A 20,188-nucleotide genomic window follows, 5' to 3' on the forward strand; every position below is an offset into this window, starting at 1 on the left:
GTGGGCAGTGCAGATAGGTCCACATACATGGAAGCAAGCCAGATCCTCAGCCTTAGCCAAATGTGGAATTGTTCGTGACAGAGAGCACTCACCATCGGGAAGGTGGAAGGCAGAAACCAGCTCCATCTTTAAGGCATAGCATTCCGCAGCTCTCTACAGTTCCCCCTTTTTGTTTTAGACGCATCAGGCAAGAGTAGAGGTCTGATCTCTGATATTAGAAATAAATTGGGACTTTGTACCGATGTTCATTTAGGTGTCATCCACCCAAAGAGCATCAGACCCGTCTGATACCTTTTTCTCAGAGGTGGGACCTGGGGCATCAACCCACATGCAATCAGACATGCTCTTCTCTGGGTCCAAAGCGGCTGACCCTGAGTGCAGTGCTTAGCCTCGCATCCTGAGCGTAACATTTTAGCTTTTTATGGTATCCAACCATGCTTGGGGAGAATGTCCTGCTTCAATGGCTGTAAAGGCCTGAATGATCATGGCTGCATCACACTGTTGTGAGACTCTAATCTTGCATATATACCACAGGCAAACCAAGGACAGAGCCTGATGGGCAAATGTTGGGCAGAGTGAATGGAATTTTATGTAAGAACTGGGAAATAGTAAGAGCTGGAGAGGACAGGGTCTCCACAAGGAGAGCAACAGAACAAGAAAATTTGAACACAGGGAACTTCCCAGAGACTCATACTCCAACCAAGGACTATTCTTGGAGCTAACCCAGAACCCCTGCACAGATGTAGCCCAGGGCAGTTCAGAGTCCAATTGGATTACATAGTAATGTGAAGAGGGACTGCCTCTGACATAATCTGATTGGCCTGCTCTTTGATCACCTCCCTCTGGGGGGGAGCAGCCTTACCAGGCCATAGTAGAGGACAATGCAGCCACTTTTGATGTGAACTGACAGACTAAGATCAGAAAGGAGAGGAGAACCTCCCCTATTAGTGGACTTGGGGAGTGGCATGCAAGCAGAGGGAGGAGGGAGGGTGGGATTGGGAGGGGAGGAGGGAGGGGCTTATGGGGGGATGCAGAATGAATAAAGTGTAATTGATGAAAAATTTAAAAAAAAAGGGAAAAAATAATTTAAGAACCTTAAATGACTTTCAAAAGTGGAGGAAAACATGGAGTTAGTCAATTGGCATGGAGCACGTCTCGCCCCTGGGGGCAATGGTCTCTTGAACCTACTCAGACCTAGGACACCACCACTGCTAGTTCTAGAACTGATGCAGGATGTTCCAACGAGGGGGTTAAGGTTTCTCATAATATTTCCTATAAGCCCACACCTGTTTGTCTATATCCCCCATTTTTATTCATTGTTAGCCAGATAGAGCCAAGTAATTGTGGTAATGATACTTGCTTTTTTGTCAAATACCTCATTTTCAAATTTTACTTTTTTACTGAGAATGGAAATGCATACAAATTTGACCATACACCAAATTTTGAAAAATCAAAAGCATGGAAATGGTGCTTAAAAGACATCTTAGTAATATCTAAGGTGAATATGTTTAGAATATTTGAAGTTCAGTAAGATCTAAGGTGAGTATTGGGGCAGTCTGTTATTTGGGAGAAGACATTCTGACACTGAAATACAACTTAGGTTATACTTTCAAGTATCAGATTGTTTTTGTTGTTTTTTTTTTTTTTTCTTTGTATGCTTCTGTGGATAAGGTTGCTTTAGGGGAAGAGCTCTATGTGGAGAATTCTGGAACAGAGGTCTTTAATCCTTTATTGGAACTTGGGAGTAAAAAATGAGGCTATTTTCACAAAAGAAGAATGTAAGGAACCTATACCAAAAAGAATATTAATTAAAGAGCCATTCTTATGGCAAAATCAACTGGCAATGCTATTTTTTCCCATGGCATTTGTATTGTTAGGAGGCTGGAGCCATATCATTTCATATGCCTTGTTATTCTTCTTCATTTTCTTGTAGAGATTAGCATTTCCTGGGTCAGTATTGAGAAGTGGTAGGTATTTCTTCTGGGAGAGGAAAGCAAATGAAATGCTTACTTTCCACTATCACGCCTGTGTTTTGCTGATGGGTGAGGGGGCGGTGGTCCTTTTAGCAGTTCTTTTCCTCCCTAGCTTCAAGCAGCCAGTGTTTCAAAATCCTGAGGTGAAAACAGTACTTTTCCATTGGAGGGAGGGGGGGAAACTTACTTTGTAATTCTAGTATCTTCATTGCTTCGTATTTGCTTAACATAATTAAAGACATGAATTGCTGCTCTTCCATCCACTGAGAAGATGGGCACATGGGCTTTTCACTGGTTCGTCGCAGATTATTTAATGCCACACCTCTCTAATCAGCCACCATCTCAAGCTAACTCCAGGCAATATTCTTTCTGAAATAATTTCCATTCTCTGGGACATCTAAGAAAAGATAACTAAACAATTTTTATGAGTGATGCTGTATTGGTGAATAAAACTACAGGGGTGTTCATTTTACAACTAGCTTGGTACAAATTTACAAAGCGAAAGGGCAATAAATAGCATTATATTACCACTTAGTCAAAGGTTGTATGGCATTTTATCTTTAAATATCCCTGTGAGGTAGCTTAGCGAGATCTCTGTCCTTTTCAAACAGTGACAGATTTTCTACTGAAGAGTAAGGAAGTCTATTGCTGAAAGGATATACGTGATTAATGGGAACATGTGCTCTATAAGCTCCACAAACACATTGGATATCCTGATTCCATACAGACACGGATGCTGAAGATTGTAGTAAGATTTGCAAGACCACAGAAGCCTGTTTTTTTGTTTTCTTTTGTTTTTCAAGGTCTCTTACTATGGCTGAAAATACTTACAAATCCACTGACTCTGGTGGTAGAAGTGATTTCAATTTCCTGTGAGAGATTCTAGTCCTTTCTCACATTTAGATAATGTAATGCTTCTCATAGTGTGCCATGAACAATCTCTACCAAGAATCCAACCAAAATCTATTTGGGACTGGAAAGCGGCACAACTGTAATAAGCTCCACTTATCTTTTACCCATGCTGGTCACTCCTAATAACTTTCCAGGAAACTCTTCAATGAAATCCTCCCCAAATTTAAAACTCTTATTTCTCCACTGGTTTGAAAGATCCCTGGAGATAATGGAGTTGCTTTAGTAACTGCAAAAACAAAGGAGAAGAAAACCATATCAGGCATCAAGTGAGCCACACAGCAAACTGGAACACAATTTTGAACTACTAATAACCAGCCCCACCTTGCAGAACCGGAGCCCAGGAAACGGAGCAAGAATAAGCAAGAGCCTGCGAATTATTCCTCCTTCCATGTTCTCAACTTCCCTTTTGATTTTTTTAGGATTTCATACTTGGTGTGACCTAGAGAGCTTTCTTAGGGAAAATTCAACTGGGTGAAATAGTAAAGACTCTCTTAGTATGGTTTATGAAAGTGCAAAGTTATCAGTGATCTTATTTATAAATATTTCATTGTGCTAACACACCTTTCTGACAGAGGTTCCCAGTGTAGTCTACGCTCATTTTATCTCAATAACTGCTTTAAGGGTATTGAAGAGCTAAAGATCTGGTCCATAAAATAGCTACGTACACTGCAAATACTGGTTCCATATATTCTCTTTGAATGGTTTTTCATTTTACAAGAAGAGCAAATGGCTTCTATATCAGTGACAGAGAGCGCTCCTCATTAAGTACATAAAATGTTCAAAATTATTGTGTGTGTTACAGCGTCCTGAAAATGAATGCTTTTCTGAGTGTTTATTTGAAGTTTCTTTCCAGAGTCCTTGAGCTTCTTGTTTTCACTCACAAAATGGATCTGGTCATGCTAATAAATGCAGAGACAGGCTCAGCATCTGAATCTTACAAGCAAAAGCACAATACCCAAGTGGAATATGTATACACATGGATAGGTTTTCCAGAAGTTAGAAACTCTTGTTTTGAGGTACCACCTGATTTTCTGTGCTAGTTTCTAACACATAAAGACTAGTCTGAAAGGACTTCAATGATGTCACTCCTCCCACTGCACTCACACACTGACATCTTGATTTCTTAGAAATAGCCTCGTCTGACTTTCAGTATTTTCCAATCTTATTCAAAATGTCATCTAAACTCGAAAACATTTGGAACAGAGAGCCTCCTGCCCTCCTTCTCTACAACACGACATAGATGGAGACTGATCATCTGATACAGAAACGGAAGTCGGACTACATCCATATGCAGCACCTGTACACTGAGCATCCTGCAGAGATGTTGCTCCTTTCGTTTTGGTCCCTATTAATGCAGTCATATTAAAGGAAAATCTGTAAAAGAAAATGTAATTATTTTCTGTGCAGCGTATCTGCAGATCATTCCTGCAAAGGGTTGGCATAAGGGCCTGTGCCACAAAGATGATGCAGAGGTTTGTATATAGATTTGAGATGGGGAGAATTCAAGGACATACTAATTCAGCAGTAGATGTTATGACTTGATGCCATAAAATTTTGTCATAACTGTTTGTTATTTTTTTGTAAGAGAGAGAGAGAGAAATAATTCTGCTATTCTTAAAGAGAATGAAAGATGAAAGTGATCTTGAAATTCCTTTGATATAAATGAAGACTTTCAGGGCCACCTTTGAAAGAATTAGCAGAACACTGTGCAAACAGCAACAAAACTAGTTGAACATAGACTTGTCTCTGGGAAGTGTGCGCAAATCACAGATTTCTCCAGTCTTAGAAGACTGCATCGCAATTCCATTCTTAAGGTACCATAGTTTCTGGTTTGCCTTTGAAAACCTAGGGAACATCAGCAAATTGAGTTACTGGCTAGTACAGATTTTGCCTGGTGCTTTGTCCAGAGACAAGAGTTAGCCACAGGGATTTCCCAGTAGTCATCATAAAGTTTGACAATCATAGAGATGGCAATTTTCTGATGGCTTCCCTTAGTATGGAGTTTTCTGTGGACTTTAGGTTTTTGCAACTGAAATCTCAGGAGGCAGTTATGATAGGAAAATTTTAATAAAGTGTGCAATAACCCTGAAAATAGTGTCTTGAATAATTTATATACTATTAGTAATCATGCATGCGTTGTGCCATGCATTTATAACTATTTGGTCATAAAAAAATCTGACTGTAATGACAATATCTACAGTCACCATATAAAAATACACACAATTCTGAATGGCAATAGTTAATCTCCAGCTCTAGCAGGATTATCATGTTATGGTAAAGTGCAATGAATAATTACAGGTTGGACATAGCACTGACACTCAAGTTTGACATACAAGAATGGCTATTGTAGCATCATAGGAGCTTTGTATGTCATACCTCCTACTTTCACAGCACAAGATAAAACACGTAAATTTATTTCTGTGGAAATAATTGGAAATCAACTGGAAGAAAGATATTCGTGTGATACAAACTTAGGTGAGAACTGCTCTGTCGTAGGGTACTCATGTACAGCCTTCAAAGAGGTCCACGTTCACTGCAAGAACCCGTAGGAAAACATGTAAGTACACATTCTTTCAACAGACTTACACAGGATGTAGGTTAGCTCCTGGAACTTTTAGACGAATTTTGTCTTGTAATTAAGGTGAGTTCCTCTTTGAGGACAGTGAACCGTGAACCATAATTTCTGTTTTACATTATGATAGGGACAAGGTCCAGTTTAAATAAGAAAAGGGGTGGGGTTCAGAAGTTTTTAAAATTTCCCATTTTAAGGGCAAATGCATTACAGTAAATAAAACATTCCACAATTCTAAAAGATTTCCCACTGATATCTCCAAGGGTTTGAATGGTCCTCAGTTTGATAGTACTTAAATTCCCAACTTAAATGTCATTGATACTTCACAAATGGAAAAAAAAAAGCAAAAACTTGAACAAAACTAAAAAGGGGAGCATACAAGCAACCAGAAAAGGCTTGGGTTGGAGGGTTACCTGCGCATCATGATCTCATATTTTAGGGTGCATCTTGGTACTCAGTGAAGAAATTCTTGGAAACATCTGTTTCACAGTGAGGTACGAACGTTTGGGTGATGCTTGGCAAGATCCTTCTGGACTTACATTACTTACTTCCTAAGACCAACTCAAGGCATTTTGGGTGTCCTATTAACTCTTCTAGAACATGGAGTTTCATTTCAGTAAATTATTGCTACAATTCCTTAGACAGAATCATGTGTTCTTGAGAAGATAAAATCGCTTCTAAAATGCCACCTCTCTAGACAGTTGGACAATGAGAATTTCCTCTTTGCACTACATATTTGATCCATGTAGAAATTTCCTAATACATAAACAATTCTATCCCCATCCAAGTGCTTTGGAAGAGATTAACCATCGGAGCTTTGGTGGAATATGCAGCTGTACTCCCATGCATTTGGCAATTGTCAAGCTTGCCAATTAACTCACAAATCTTTTTTTTTTTTGCATCTGAAATGATTTATGTTAATTATAAAAGTCAAATAAGTTAACTTTAAACAAAAAGTAGCTGAAACAATGGAGTATTGCTGAATGTGGGCAAAAATAAAGGGACATAGTCTCCTCAACTTCTTAGTGGCCATCTTTAAAAACAGGTGTGAATGATTGCAATCTTCACAAACAAGGAGTAACTTTGAAAGAAGAATTCTTTTCCCCAACTCCAAAGGCTGCTCAGAAAATTCAACTTTAAACATAAGATCAGGGCCTAGAGATCAACTGTCCAAAAACCTCTTTTCTCTAGCACAGAAGTTCATGAGATAAAAAGCTGGCATTTGCTGTAACACGACTTTACAGATGGTGTGAAAACGTAAGTGTGGCTATGAGCGGCCATCCCTACTTAGTTCTACCGTTATTGTACCCACAGTGAGGGAGACACTGAAGCACAGTGACTGTAAGGCAGAATAGAACAAACACCACTCAACAAACTGAAATTTTCTTCAAATGACGTCTATTTTAAAATCTGCATCGTTTGTAAGAGCAGAGATCTTGCTTCACTAATCTATCACTGCCATTTTCAAAAAAAAATGTAACACGAGTGGGACTTTTTAAGAGTTCTAGTTGTATCTTGCCTTTTATAACTATGAATATCATTAATACAGTTAAATTATGCAAGCCAAAGTGGTGCGAAATATCAACTTTCTTCAGGAAAAAGCTTGTTAGCTGATTGTGTAATTGTTGGACATTTGTTTGATTCTACCTGGAAATAAATTGTTACATAGGTTCCTACTTGGCATGGAAAAGAATTTTTCCAGTTACTTTCTCCAACATGAATAGCAGACTTACTCCATGGAAGTACCCAGCAGACTGAGTACCTGCCTGGGGCAAAGTTTTAAACACTAACTTAATGGAAACATTTTCCTCAACACTTTATATTATTTTAATGTAAAGAATCTGGGAGCAATTGCACACAGTTAGTATGGCCCCTGTGGAGAGCGACGCTTGCCATAGGAGCTTAGTTTCTAATTAATGAGACAATGATACGCCAAGAAGCTACAAAATGAGGCTATAGAGGCTATGGTGTACACTATGGTGACATAGTGATCATGGCCTGACTTAATGCTCCAGACTTATTCCAAGGAACACGTTAGAGTTGGCAAGGACTGTTTAATGCTGGGACGGTGAATGGCAAGAGCCCATTTTACTCTCCAAGTTCCCCAGATTTTTCCCTTTTCCTGTGTGAATCGCTATATGCCGCAGCAGTGCATTTTCACCATCTAAAATAAGAACACTTAACTATGGAATGTTATCTCATTCTTTTTTTTTCCTCTTTCACACATACACCGTGTACCCTTACATATAGATGCAAGAACAATATGCTTAAAGTGCTCATTTGCAGGTGGGTGAGATATCCAAAAGCAACCATGCTGGCCTTCCAAATACACAGGGATGTTAAAATGATGGGCTATCTCAACTATTTTGAGTTTTAAACATTGTTCACATGCTAATTAACTCAAACACCTTTTGAGGTTTTTGTGAAGTCATCCCAAAGTTAGATCTCAATGACCAACAACATGACATGTAGAATTTAATGGATTCAAATTTCTGTTTATTTTGTTATCATACAGTTGAATAACACTCTTGCTGTCTAGACAGGTGAGTTGATTTTAAGTGGCCATCTATACATTTTGTATTACCCCTAATGAGCTTATATATTTGGCTAAAGCTGATTTGACTTTCTAGAGAAAGGCCAGCCTATCTGCAAATGGACACCTTCTTTCACCCAAACACCAATGTACACTAAGACAGATATAAGTATATGTATATGTATACTTATATGTACACACAAAATGGATTGGGTGGTCCAGTCCTTTGGTTTAGACAGGATTAAATATGTACTTCCCATGTGCATAGGTTTCCTTTGATTGACCTGTTCAAACAGCAATCATGAAAAGTGACATGGCAATTTAGACATTTCCTATGTCTTTCCCTCTATCTGGAGACCACCTATTCTCTCTTCTCCATTTCTTCTAAGCATTTCTTTTGACTCTTTTGATCTTTCCACCTCTGTCTTAACACCTCAATCCACCTATTCCTCAGAAAGACTCTAACATCAATGTCTGGAAATCTCTCTCATGGAGAACAAGATTGAAAAGAACTGTCACTCCTTTTATTACCTCTTCCCCCCAAAGAAGCAGACCCTTGGATGCGTCATGAATAATGCACTCTTGATCTGACTTGCCTTGTTACCCCTGGCCAGCCCAAGCAGCTGAGGTCTGAGCTTTACTCGCCCTGCATTGTTGTGCGACTCTGGCAAAGAAAAAAAGTCTCCACTCTCAGACTGTGGTGACGTGATCAGGGTTCTCTTGAATTTCTATGCACTCAATTTCCTCTCTCTCCTTCCGTTTGGCACGTTTCTTTTTCTTGTGGTGCTTTTTGGAAGGAGGAAAAAAGGTTAGGAACACAGGCAAGATCACAAAACAGTGCAGAAGCGTGCAACCCCCGGTGAGCAGCAAGCATTTGAACAGTGTGAAGGTCAGGTTTGAAGGCACAAATAGGAGGGGGACCAACCCAATAAGAAAAGAAGTCATGTTTTGCAAAATGGCCGTCCCATGCTCTTGCAGGGAGCTTTTTATACATTGTGTTCTGGTGTGCTCAGTTGCTAATACAAATGTGTAGAGCAGTGGCGCACAGTGGTCAATGGCAAAATTTAAAGTGAAAATAAGGCACAGGATAGAAATGCAATCCATGTCGACATTCCACAGTGTCATTAAGCCCAGAACGCCCAGCTCAATTGAAGTGACACTAAGAATCAGCCAGACGTTGCCCAGAGGATGGATCACCAGGAAGAAAGTCAGGACTAACACGAGGAGAACCCCAAAGCCTGCGATCAGAACAGGCACGATGACCGACAAACTGTAATGGTCTGTGAAAACAAAGGAAGGGTTAAACACAATGAAGCGGATACTCTTGGAGAGGGACAGGGGCCTCAACTTGTCCAGAACTTCTATGACTTCCTTCTGCTTGTCCCTGCTAGTCCTGGCCACCAGATATAAGCGCGAAGCGATGATGTTGTTCTCATCCCCTGCCCTGGAGAAAATGATATCATTACGAAAATGTTGGAATTCTGGCTTTTTTAAAAACGAGCTTTGTAGGACACTGATGAAGTCAGTCTTGTTATTGGAACTGATGTTGCTGACTTTCAGAAACTGATAGTACTGTTCTACCCAGGACACTGCTGTAAAGCCACTACAGAGCCTCTGCAGATCCTCCTGAACACTGCTGTTCCAGTACTCCAGGGGTTCATAGATGTAGAATCCTATTACAGGGCTATAGTTGCTGAAATACTTTTGCTGAACCATGGCATAGGAAACACTCGGGGAGTCACTGGCTAGGAGGTTGATGATGCTGGCTCCATCACTGATCTGCAAGCACCCCATGAAGGAGAAGGAGGCATAAATGAGATACAGGATGACCACAAAAGGCTTCACATAGATATTGGTAATCCATTCGTTGTAATGTTCTCGGAGGAAGTGCTGAATGAAATGGTGCTGGTAGGGGTTTGTCTCATGATGGGAGGTTTGTTGGTGCCCATCGCTCATTACTGTCTGGAACCACACAGGCTTGCGGTCCAAGTATTCCGCAGAAGGGATCTTACAGCAAAAGATGCTGTGGTACCGGTTTTGCTCTAGTTGTCCAGCAAAGACCAAGCAAGAGCCAAAGAAAGAGAAAATGTAGAAGTAGTTCAATAGAATAGAGACACACATATTCTGACAGAAGACCTTCACTGCCTCTATATTCGTGAAAGGGCTGGCACCCATACCAAATGTGATAAAGTACAGGGAACTGGTCATGGTGTAGGTTACCATCACATCAGAATAGGCGTCAGCTACCCTGTCTTTGAAGGGTAAATTCTCTTTGGTTCTCCGCCATCCGGACAGAAGCTCAAATACTCCTTTAGTTCCATGACCTAATATTAAGAGAGAGAAAGAAAGAAAAGTTGCTTTTATTTCCACATATGATTCAAATGGATTTCATATAGATAAGTGATACTAAACATACATACCCTATTCTTCAAAGTGGCATGTATCTCTTGTTAGTAACTCAGAGAGGAAATATGTTTTCTGTGTAAGTTTGGGTAAAACTGGCTTTATTGATATTCTGGGTGAAATAAAAATAATCGTTGTTTATTATATTCACCTGAAAACTGGTAGACACAGCGCTGTTTCCAGATGATATTTTCTCCCTGGGTGCACAGCCTTCCTAAATGAACCATGTGTTATCAAGAGTGGAGGCTGTCACCTGTTATCTTAAATATCAATGCATGTCCTTGACTGACTCATTCCACGTCCTTGTAAACGGGTTTGTGTGCTGACTTGGAGAATTATAAGATGATATTAAATAGTGAAGCGACTTTACTTTTTAAATAGTTGTGATAATATGCTCACCACCAATCCATATGCATTTTTGGTCCGTTTTAGTGTTTCTTGTGGGTGCATGGGCGGATGCAGGTGCATGTACTCATGTGTGCCAGTGCATGTGTAAGCTTTAGGGTGACGTCAGGCGTCCTCTCTGATAGTCCTTCAACCTTTTTCTTTTGAGGCAGGTTCTCTTAATCAAACTCAGAGCTCCCACACAGGTAAGGCATGTCTCGCTAGTCAGCTTGTCGTAGGGATCTGGTCTCTACCTTCCAATGCTAGATTATAGGTGGACCACTATGCCCATCTGGCATTTAAGTAGGTTCTGAGGATTCTTTGTTTCACATATGTGGATGAAGAATATTTTTTTTCTAAAAAATTAGTGTGCACCTTTTGTTTTTATATCTATATATACGTATTTATATATATATTATTTAAGAGTTAACAGTACTATTTGTTTAGTCACACTTGAAAATCTCTTGTGTTCTCTCAGCTCTGTCTGGTTACTTTCAAGAAACTGATTGGTTTTAAGTAAGACTCACTTCCTCATTGGCAAAAGAAGAAAACAGCTGTGAAAACAAAGATAATAGACTACATTTGTAATTTTCCCCCCTTTCCTCTACTTCCTTGAAGTTGATCTATCAGTCATCCCTTATAGTATATGAACTGGTAACTTTCTGAGTGGGTGGAAATCTTCATAGATTATTCTTCCCATTGTAGGCACAGCAATCCCAAACATGAACCATTCCTACGAGCTGTGCTTGGGTTGTTCTCCAAGAAATGCATTAGCCAACAATGACACTTAAGGACACAAAATGACCTAGTTCACAGAAATCTGGACAATGGACCTTATAAGTTATTTAGATACTAGAGTTAATTAAGAGCTCTATACATGATTCGGTTCTCAGTACAGTTGGGATTGCTACAGTCTTTTATAAGTGCACTGGGTTTTACTGGTGGCAGATTTTGTCATTTGATCCCCAGCGTTCCTTTCCTTCCTTCCTTCCTTCCTTCCTTCCTTCCTTCCTTCCTTCCTTCCTTCCTTCCTTCCTTCCTTCCTTCAACTTGGGACTTTTTTACTGGAGTGCTTTTCATCTAGTGTCTTTTGTATGACACAGTGTCATGCAATTCAGTGGTAACTGGAAATCACCCAAGAAGCCTGTTGGAAAACCACAGGAGTTTTATCCTAAACGTCCTCATAGGTTCACCTGGCAGAGTCTTAGGTAATGCCCTCAAGCCCCGCATGGGTTTGTTAAATGTGGTTAACTTTATTCCCCAAACAGTGGTGCTTTGCAGGAGAGTGAGCATTTACACTCTTTTAAATGGATAGCTGAGTCATGTTTCATGAATTCCTTTTATGATAGCATGTATAAATTTAACTATATCTGATGTTAATCTTTGATATTTCAAAGAACAATGACTCTCTCTGGGGTGCCATTATTAATTAATTATTGGTTAAGCAATAGCGTTCTTACCTCAAATATAAAGCTTTTGCTGTCTTTTCTGAATTTGTCCTGTCAGGGAAGATATTTTCCTAGCAAATAAAAAGGGTTATGAAAACTGCAGATGGGTAAAAGGCAGGCTTAAAAATGTTTTTGCAGGCAATTATATTATTTCCAACATATAATTATAAGCTGAACACTGGTGTTATTGGAAAAAATGCAGTGAAATAAATAACAACGGTGGTTCATTCATATCTTCCATAAGACTCATTGACCAAGAGGAAGTCTTTCTCTCTTACTCTCTTGACAACATAATCTATGATGATAGTGGTTAGGGTCATTGAAATAAGACTTTAATTAGAGCAGCTCTCTTTGGAAATGAGGACATTAGTTTTCTTTGTAGTCACTAGGGAGAGAAAAGCCACACGGTGCTGAGGCTAAATTTGGCTTGCCTTTGCTAATGGTCATTTCAATGGAGCATTACGTAGCTTATGTAGGACAGGATTTTGCTTCATATAGTACAAAAGTCTCTATGTAGTACAAAAGTCTCAATGATAATGGGTCTGTTGGGTTTATGTATTCCTTTTAAAAGTATTATGGAATGAAAATGTGATCTCTTGACATGGTATGCTTTGTCTTATTCATGGGCATAGTGCATGTATTTTATAGGTTTTTTTTTTCCACAATACTTGCTATTCTGATTTTTACACTATTTGGTCACTTCTTAGCAGCTCAAATTCATTGGCTCCTCCAGCAATCGCTGCTAGTTCATGGCTTTGTGAATATGGCCATGGTCAATCTCATCTTCTCAATTTTGTTCATCCTATTTTTGTGCCTCTCATTGCTTATTGTGTTCATTAGTCTGTTCAAGGTCTGCTTTGTCCTCTTTGTTTCAAAGCCATATCTGAAGGTCCCAGTTATACTGACATTTTTCTGTTTCCTAAAAAAAATTATCTAATTATTCATGTATTTAACTCCTTAGCCACAAGACAATTTGCTAATAATAAAAAATTTCCAAGGATAAGTTCTGTTCTGGTTAGGTTGTATATTCTTTGAAGTTAGGAAATGAATTGTATGCTACTTTGATTCTGAAAAATGTTATTTTTATGCAGAATATGTTAGACCATTAAAGATTTCGTGAACAGGCCTGTTACTATCTGTTATTTTTGAGACAGAGTCTCATGTAGAAAAGGCTGGCCACAACTATATAGCCAAGGATGACCTTGAACCCTAAGCTTCCTATTTCCACCTCTGTAGGATTGTAACTATCTACCTGAGCCACTATTTAGTGCTGAAAATTAAACCCAAGGTGTTGTGCATATCAGGTGGACATTCTATCCTCTGAGTTACATCTGCAGCTCGTTAACCTCTTACCAAATACCATCAACTGAATTCTTGACTATGAATAAGCTCTCAACTGTACTTTTATCGTAAATTCTAAATATTAATGTCTATCATCATAACAGTATAAATTTTATCCAGAAGAGCCGCATACTGTTTAATAATGAACAATCCAATGTACCTCTACCTAAGGCTTTTAAATAAGCCAACACATATAATGTAAAGGCAAACAAGAAACATGTTTTGACTTTCATGATCCTGAGAGAAACATCTAATATAGATATTTTAAAAGTAATAACCTAAGCCGAGTAGTGGTGGTGAACACCTTTAAGACTCCTAGTAGCAGAGTTATGGAGACTGAAGAGACCATCAGACCGGACTCCTAATGGAGGGAGGGGAACACCAGCCCACCCACCAAATCTTTATTTCAAAACTTAAATTGCCTAATATCCTCTTATAAGTGAGTCTATACCATGTGTGTTTTCTGCTTCTGGTTTACCTCAACTCAGGAGGATCTTTAATAGTTCCCATCATTTGCCTGCAAATTTCATGATTTCATTGTTTTAAATTGCTGAGTAATATTCCATTGTGTAAATGTACCACACTTTCTGTATCCATTCTTCTACTGAGGGACATCTAGGTTGTTTCCAGATTCATGTTTGAGCAAATGTCCTTGTTGTATATTATATAGGATAAATATACTAAAATCTATACTCCTAAACAAGAAGCTAATCAACAAGGAGGACCCTAGGGAAGATGCTCAATCCTCATTCAAAAGGGCAAATGAGATACATTGGAAGCAAGAGAAGGCAAGGAATAGGACAGGAGCCTACCACAGAGAGCCTCTCAAAGACTGTACTGATTGGGGAATTGAAGCAGATGCTGAGACTCATATCCAAATTTTGGGCAAGGTGAAGGGAATCTTATGAAAGAAGGGGGAGATGGAAAGACCTGGAAGGGACAAGAGCTCTGCAAGGAGACCAACAGAGCCCAAAAAAATCTGGGCCCAGTGGGACCTGCAGAGACTGATACCTCACCCAAGGAACCATGCATGGAGAGGACCTAAAACCCTTGGTCATATGTACCCAGTAGACTCAGTCTTCAAGTGGGTTGCCTAGTAAGGGGAGCAGGGGCTGTCTCTGGCATGAACTCAGTGGATGGCTCTTTGATCACCTCTCCCTGGGGGTGCAGCCTTGCCAGGCACCAGAGGAAGATTTTGCAGTCAGTCCTGATGAGACCTGATAGGCTAGGGTCAGATGGAAGGGAAGGAGGACCTCCCCTATCAGTGGACTAAGCGAGGGGCAAAGGGGGAGAAGAAGGAGGGAGGGTGGGACTGAGAGGAGAAGAGGGAGGGTTTTAAAGCTGGGATATAAAGTGAATAAATTGAAATAAATAAATAAATAAATAAATAAATAAATAAAATGTACCCTGCCTACAAGATATGCAGCAATAAAGATGAAGCAGAGACTGAGCGAATATCCAACCAATGCCTGGCTCAATATGAGACCCACCTCATGGAGAGAGCCAACTGCTGATAGTATGAATGAATGATATTCGGCCATGTGCAACAGCAGAAGAAAGGATAGAAGGACTTGGAGGTGATAGGAGCTCCACAAGAAGACCAAGAGAGCCAACTAACCAGGGCCCAGAGGAGCTTGGAGATTGAAGCACCAATGAAGAACCATGTACCTAGACCCCTATACAGATGTAGCCAAAGGGCATCTCAGGCTTCATGTGGGTTCCCTAGTAAAGGGGGACACCTTGGTCTCCGTGTAGGGGTTGTCTCTGACATGGATTCTGTTTCTTGCTTTTTGATCACTTCCTCCTAGCAGGGCTGCCTTACCAGGCTACCTTAGAAGAGAATACACCTTAGAAGAGCATAGTATTGATGTGATTTGATGTGTGGGGTCGGTTGGTAAGGGGGGAAGCTTCTCTTTTCTGTGGAGTAGGGAGGGATGGGGGAAGAGGGAGGCAGGGTGGAACTGGAAGGAAAGGAGGGAGTATGTAAAGTGAATAAATAAATAAATTTAAAAACGTATTATCTAATACTGGCAAACTTTGATCATAATTATTTTGAATTATGTTAATACACATTTTCAAAGCACATTGGGATAATATAATAAGTATCCTACTTAGGTCAACATTGGCTGAATGATGTTTCCTTTGGCAACACTTCATGGACAAGGAAACAGGACTTTTAGCATTGAGTGGAGGAGAAGTTGTGAGAACAGTTTGATGAGAGAAATGAACGGAAAAAACAGATTTTCATTTACATATGTATGTATTGAATGTCCTGGAAGTCTTAAATGATTTTGTTGTGAGCACTTCTTTCTAAGTGGAAACAAATAGAAACACTGTACAACAATAAAAACTCACATGGCTACTAGCAGATGAGTGATAATAATTTCTATTTGCAAGAAACCTGTAAAAATCGGTCATTTGGGTATAATTTTTGGTCATAGTAGGGAAAAAGTGCTAAGGTAAATATATCAATATTAAAAGCAATAGTTACTGTTGTGGTGAATGTGAAATTTTTCTCTAGGCTTACACGTTTGAACGCTTCACCTCTAGTGGTGCTTTGGAAGTGTCTATAACCTTTAGGAGATGCAGCCTTGCAGGAGGACATGAGCACCTGGAGATGCGTCTTTATGGTTCCAGCCTGGCCCTACTTCCTCTCTGGTTTCTCCTTCCTTAGTTCCAATGTGATGTGAAAGCATGCCTCATGCTCCTGCAACCATAATGGACCATATCCCATTTTAAACTGTAAGTCTAGATGGATCTTTCCTTTGTTAAGTTGCTTCATATTGAATATTGAGTTACAGCAATGAGAAAAGCAATAAAGACTGTTACCAAATAATGCTGATCTCAGTCTTCAATGAGATGAGCATGAGAACTAGACGTCCCACCTGAGCCTCACGTAAGCACTCCCCAACCAACTATGATTGCATATCACATCGAAGTAGTAAAACACAATGTGGCTTTTCCCCCAAACATCATTCTCTTGTAAGTCTAAGATATCTTTTATAGATGCCATTTTAAAAAAAGATTATTTTTAATTTTAATGGGTATGAGTGTTTTACCTGCATGTGTATTATATGAGTGCCTGCTGTCTGATGAGGCAAAAAAGAGGGTGTGAGAGCCCCTGGAACTGGAGCTACAGATTGTTGTGAGCTGTCCTGTGGGCACTGAGAACTAAACCCCAGTCCTCTCTAAGGGTTGTCAGTGCTTTTAAAAACAAAGCAGTATCTCTAGCTATTACATATGACATGCTTATTCCAAGACAATCTCTCCAGACCCAATCAATCAGATGAAAATAATTTTAATAAGAGTCCACTTTGGATCAACCACATTATTATTCTCTACTTGATATATTTTAGAGAGCGCCTTCTGCATGTATCCAGTTATTTTAATCATCATTGGAGTCAGAATTCTCTACATTTACTTTGGAAAGATCCATATTTTGATCTCCCTTCTGTCTTGAACATGCTTATCTCTCAGGAGGGCATGAGGAATTTACACATACATCAGAGACACAGAAACAGAGACTGAAAACAATACAACTTACTGATATGCTTGAAGCAAAGCTTCACTCTTTTTCTTAGCAGTTGTTGCTTTGTGGTTAGGTACTGTACTGGTGCTTTGCCAATTTGACACAACCCTAGACCTAAGTGGGACAAGGGGATTTTATTTTTATGAATTAATTCAATTTACATCCCTGTCATAGGCCCCTCCCTCATCTCCTCCTAGTCCCACCCTCTCGCCCACATCTCCTCTTTCCTATTCTTCAGAATCCCTACCCAGAATCCCCAGCTCATTTATTCACAGGAGGACTGAGTTTCTCTTCTCCCTTGTGGCCTGGTAGGGAAGTCTCATCGGGGGAAATGATAAAAAAGCAGGCAACATAGGCTGTGGCAAAGATATGCCCCACTCCCCTAACTAGTGGGATGACATGAAGACTAAGATGTCCATTGGACTTATCTTCTTGGGGTCTGTGCACTGTAATATGTCTATCCTGTACTATATGACTAAAATTCAGTTATAAATGAGTATATACCATTTGTTTCTTTTTGGGTCTGTGTAACCTTATTCAGGATGATCTTTTCTAGTTCCATTCATTTGCCTGCAAATTTCATGATTTCTTTGTTTTCTGAGTAGTGTAATTTGTGTAAATGTACCAGTTTCTTTATTCATTCTTTGGCTGAGGGACATCTAGATTATTTCCAGTTTCTGGCTATTATGAATAAAGCGGCTATGAACATGGTTGGTCAAATGCCCTTGTTGTATGGTTGAACATCTTTCAAGTGTATACCTAGGAGTGGTACAGCTGGGTCTTGAGGTATGGCTATTTCCAGTTTTCTGAGAAAGCAGTAGATTGAACCCAAAGTGGTTTTACATGTTTACACTCCCACCAGCAATGGAAGAGTATTCTGGACAAAGGGATCTTAATTGAGAAAATTCTTCCATAGATTGGCCTGTGATCAGGTACTATTTTGATTAATTATGATTGCTGTGGGTGGGTCCAGTTCACAGGGGAGAGGTGCCATTCTTGAGCCCATTGTCCTGGATGATAAAAGAAAGCAAGACAAGCAAGTCATGGAGGTCTAGCTAGGAAGCTGGGTTCTTTCATGGGTTCGGCTTCAGTTCTTGCTTCCAGGTTCCTACCTTGCATTCCACCTTACTTCCCTCAGTGATAGACTAGGACCTAAAAGTTGTAAGATGAAATAATCCCTTTTCTAAGTCGCTTCGGTCATGGTATTTTATCACACCATTAGAAAACTTAACTATGACCACATACTCTTTTAATAAGCAGACTTGTAAAAATATCACCTCTAAAAATACATAGAAAATGTTTTACTTTACATTGAGGTTAGAATTATGACACCCCGATGTCAAATATATCAATGAATGATAAACGAAAGGATAAAATTCCAATTAAAACAGCAAATCAGCTGAGAAAATTTAGATATTTTATAAATATTTATAATTTATAACTATTTCACTTGCTAGGTATTACATGTTACAACGTTTGCTCTTTCTTTTCTTTAGTTGCTGATTTTATTTCTGTTTTATAGAGACAAGTTCTCTCTGTGTAGCCTGGCTCACATCTAACTCACAGAGATCCCCCTGCCTCTGCCTCCCATGTACAAAAGATGTAGAAGGCTTTTAAGTTCTTAGTGCTTATATAAACTCAGAAGACATAGAGTAGAAAGCCATAGCCAGGAACATATGCTGGTTTTACCTGAAGAATTTTGAGTGAAGGCCTAGTTTGATGTTGTATGTGGTTTCTCTTGAAATGCCATTGTCCTAACATGAATGATATAGAAGATATGGCGAGATTGGCATTGTAGTCCAAAGGGCACAGGAAATCAGTATAAATTTGAAAAATACTCTCCTTCCTTGTAAAAGGGCGCTAACGGATTTTATTAGCTCTCTAATAATAAAAGAAGGAACTGAAGAGTCTTGCGTGACTTTCAGAACGGTTGTGTTTCTTACATATATCTATGTATCTTCATGTATAAGAGAAAAGGAGTCTTGTTTCACAGTTCACATTTAATCATTTTGGACTATTTATAGTTTTATTTGTATAAACATTGCTTAAATCCAGTATGTATATGTTTTTCACACATCGCATTGCATATGTCTGTGTGTGTGTGCATAAGGGCAAAGAGAGTCATTCTAAAGCCTGCTGATTACTAATAGCTGAAAGTACTTTCATACTGAAACCATTAAAATTATGTAAGTAACATGTTTTGACACTGTAACTATTACATAGTCTTCACAGCAGACTAATGAATTTGTCCCAGATCCTCCGCTTCCTGGCTTTATAACTTTGTTATTATTTTTTTTTTGTCTTTTTGTTTTCGTTCTTCATTCTGTCAAATGAGACAGCAAAGAAGCTCTTGTTGGAGGACCCTTGTGCACATGTGCCTGGATCGTATTAAACACTGTGCTTAAAGGAAAATCTTCATGTTCTGATGTTGGTCCTGATGCTGGTCTTGATTCTTGCCATCAGAGATGTTCTGAATCCTTGGAGCTGGGATGCCATGCTGGCTTCTTTATGTGTCTTGGTTATGGGTAGCTGTCACATCTCAGCTGGCTGGGATCCCTGAAACTCTCTCTTCAGCATTTCTCCCCTTAGGGCCTCAATGCTTTGATGGTCTGAAGTTACTGAAGAAACGGCACCCAAGAAGACTCTATTCTCCTTGCTAAGGAAGCATGTTGTGGAAATGTTTGTTTCTTCTGTGTACCTCTATACCTTCCAAGTTTTACAAAATAAATATAAATTGTTTCTTTGAGGGCAAAATAGAAGGCTTGGTAACTGGGTGCTGATGAGCAGGCCTCAGTCCTCCTATGAGCTGGTCTGGTGCTCATAGTTGGACTTACTGTTGTCCTCTTGACCATAATCTCAGAAAACAGCACCAGGCAGGGCAGCTCTGTGACTTCATAGATAGAGATGACATAAATGCCCTTTATGATCACAGGCGAACACAAACAAGACAGCATTTCCAAAGTATAAAGATGCCCAAATACTCCGGAAGTGGAGTTAGATGATTCATTCCTAACCGAGGCTTAGCTCTGCTCTGCCATTCCCACCTCCCCGTATAAGAACTATCAAGAGCTGAGCAGAGACTTCCTCCTCTCC

General features: G+C 39.6%; 1 protein-coding gene across 3 annotated transcripts in view; it reads right to left on the minus strand.

The window, feature by feature from the left end:
* Nucleotides 1–1,050: 1,050 nt before the first annotated feature.
* Ptchd4 (patched domain containing 4) overlaps nucleotides 1,051–20,188 on the minus strand; it is a 184,750-nt gene continuing 165,612 nt past the window's right edge. For all 3 annotated transcript variants that reach the window (XM_060369703.1, XM_060369704.1, XM_060369702.1), the window contains one exon: nucleotides 1,051–10,314. In XM_060369703.1, coding sequence (XP_060225686.1) covers nucleotides 8,681–10,314 — 1,634 coding nt within the window. In that variant the 3' untranslated portion in view covers nucleotides 1,051–8,680. The remainder of the gene's footprint in view (nucleotides 10,315–20,188) is intronic.

Source organism: Meriones unguiculatus, chromosome 16 (genome assembly GCF_030254825.1).
Source record: "Meriones unguiculatus strain TT.TT164.6M chromosome 16, Bangor_MerUng_6.1, whole genome shotgun sequence".
Lineage (NCBI taxonomy): Eukaryota > Metazoa > Chordata > Mammalia > Rodentia > Muridae > Meriones > Meriones unguiculatus.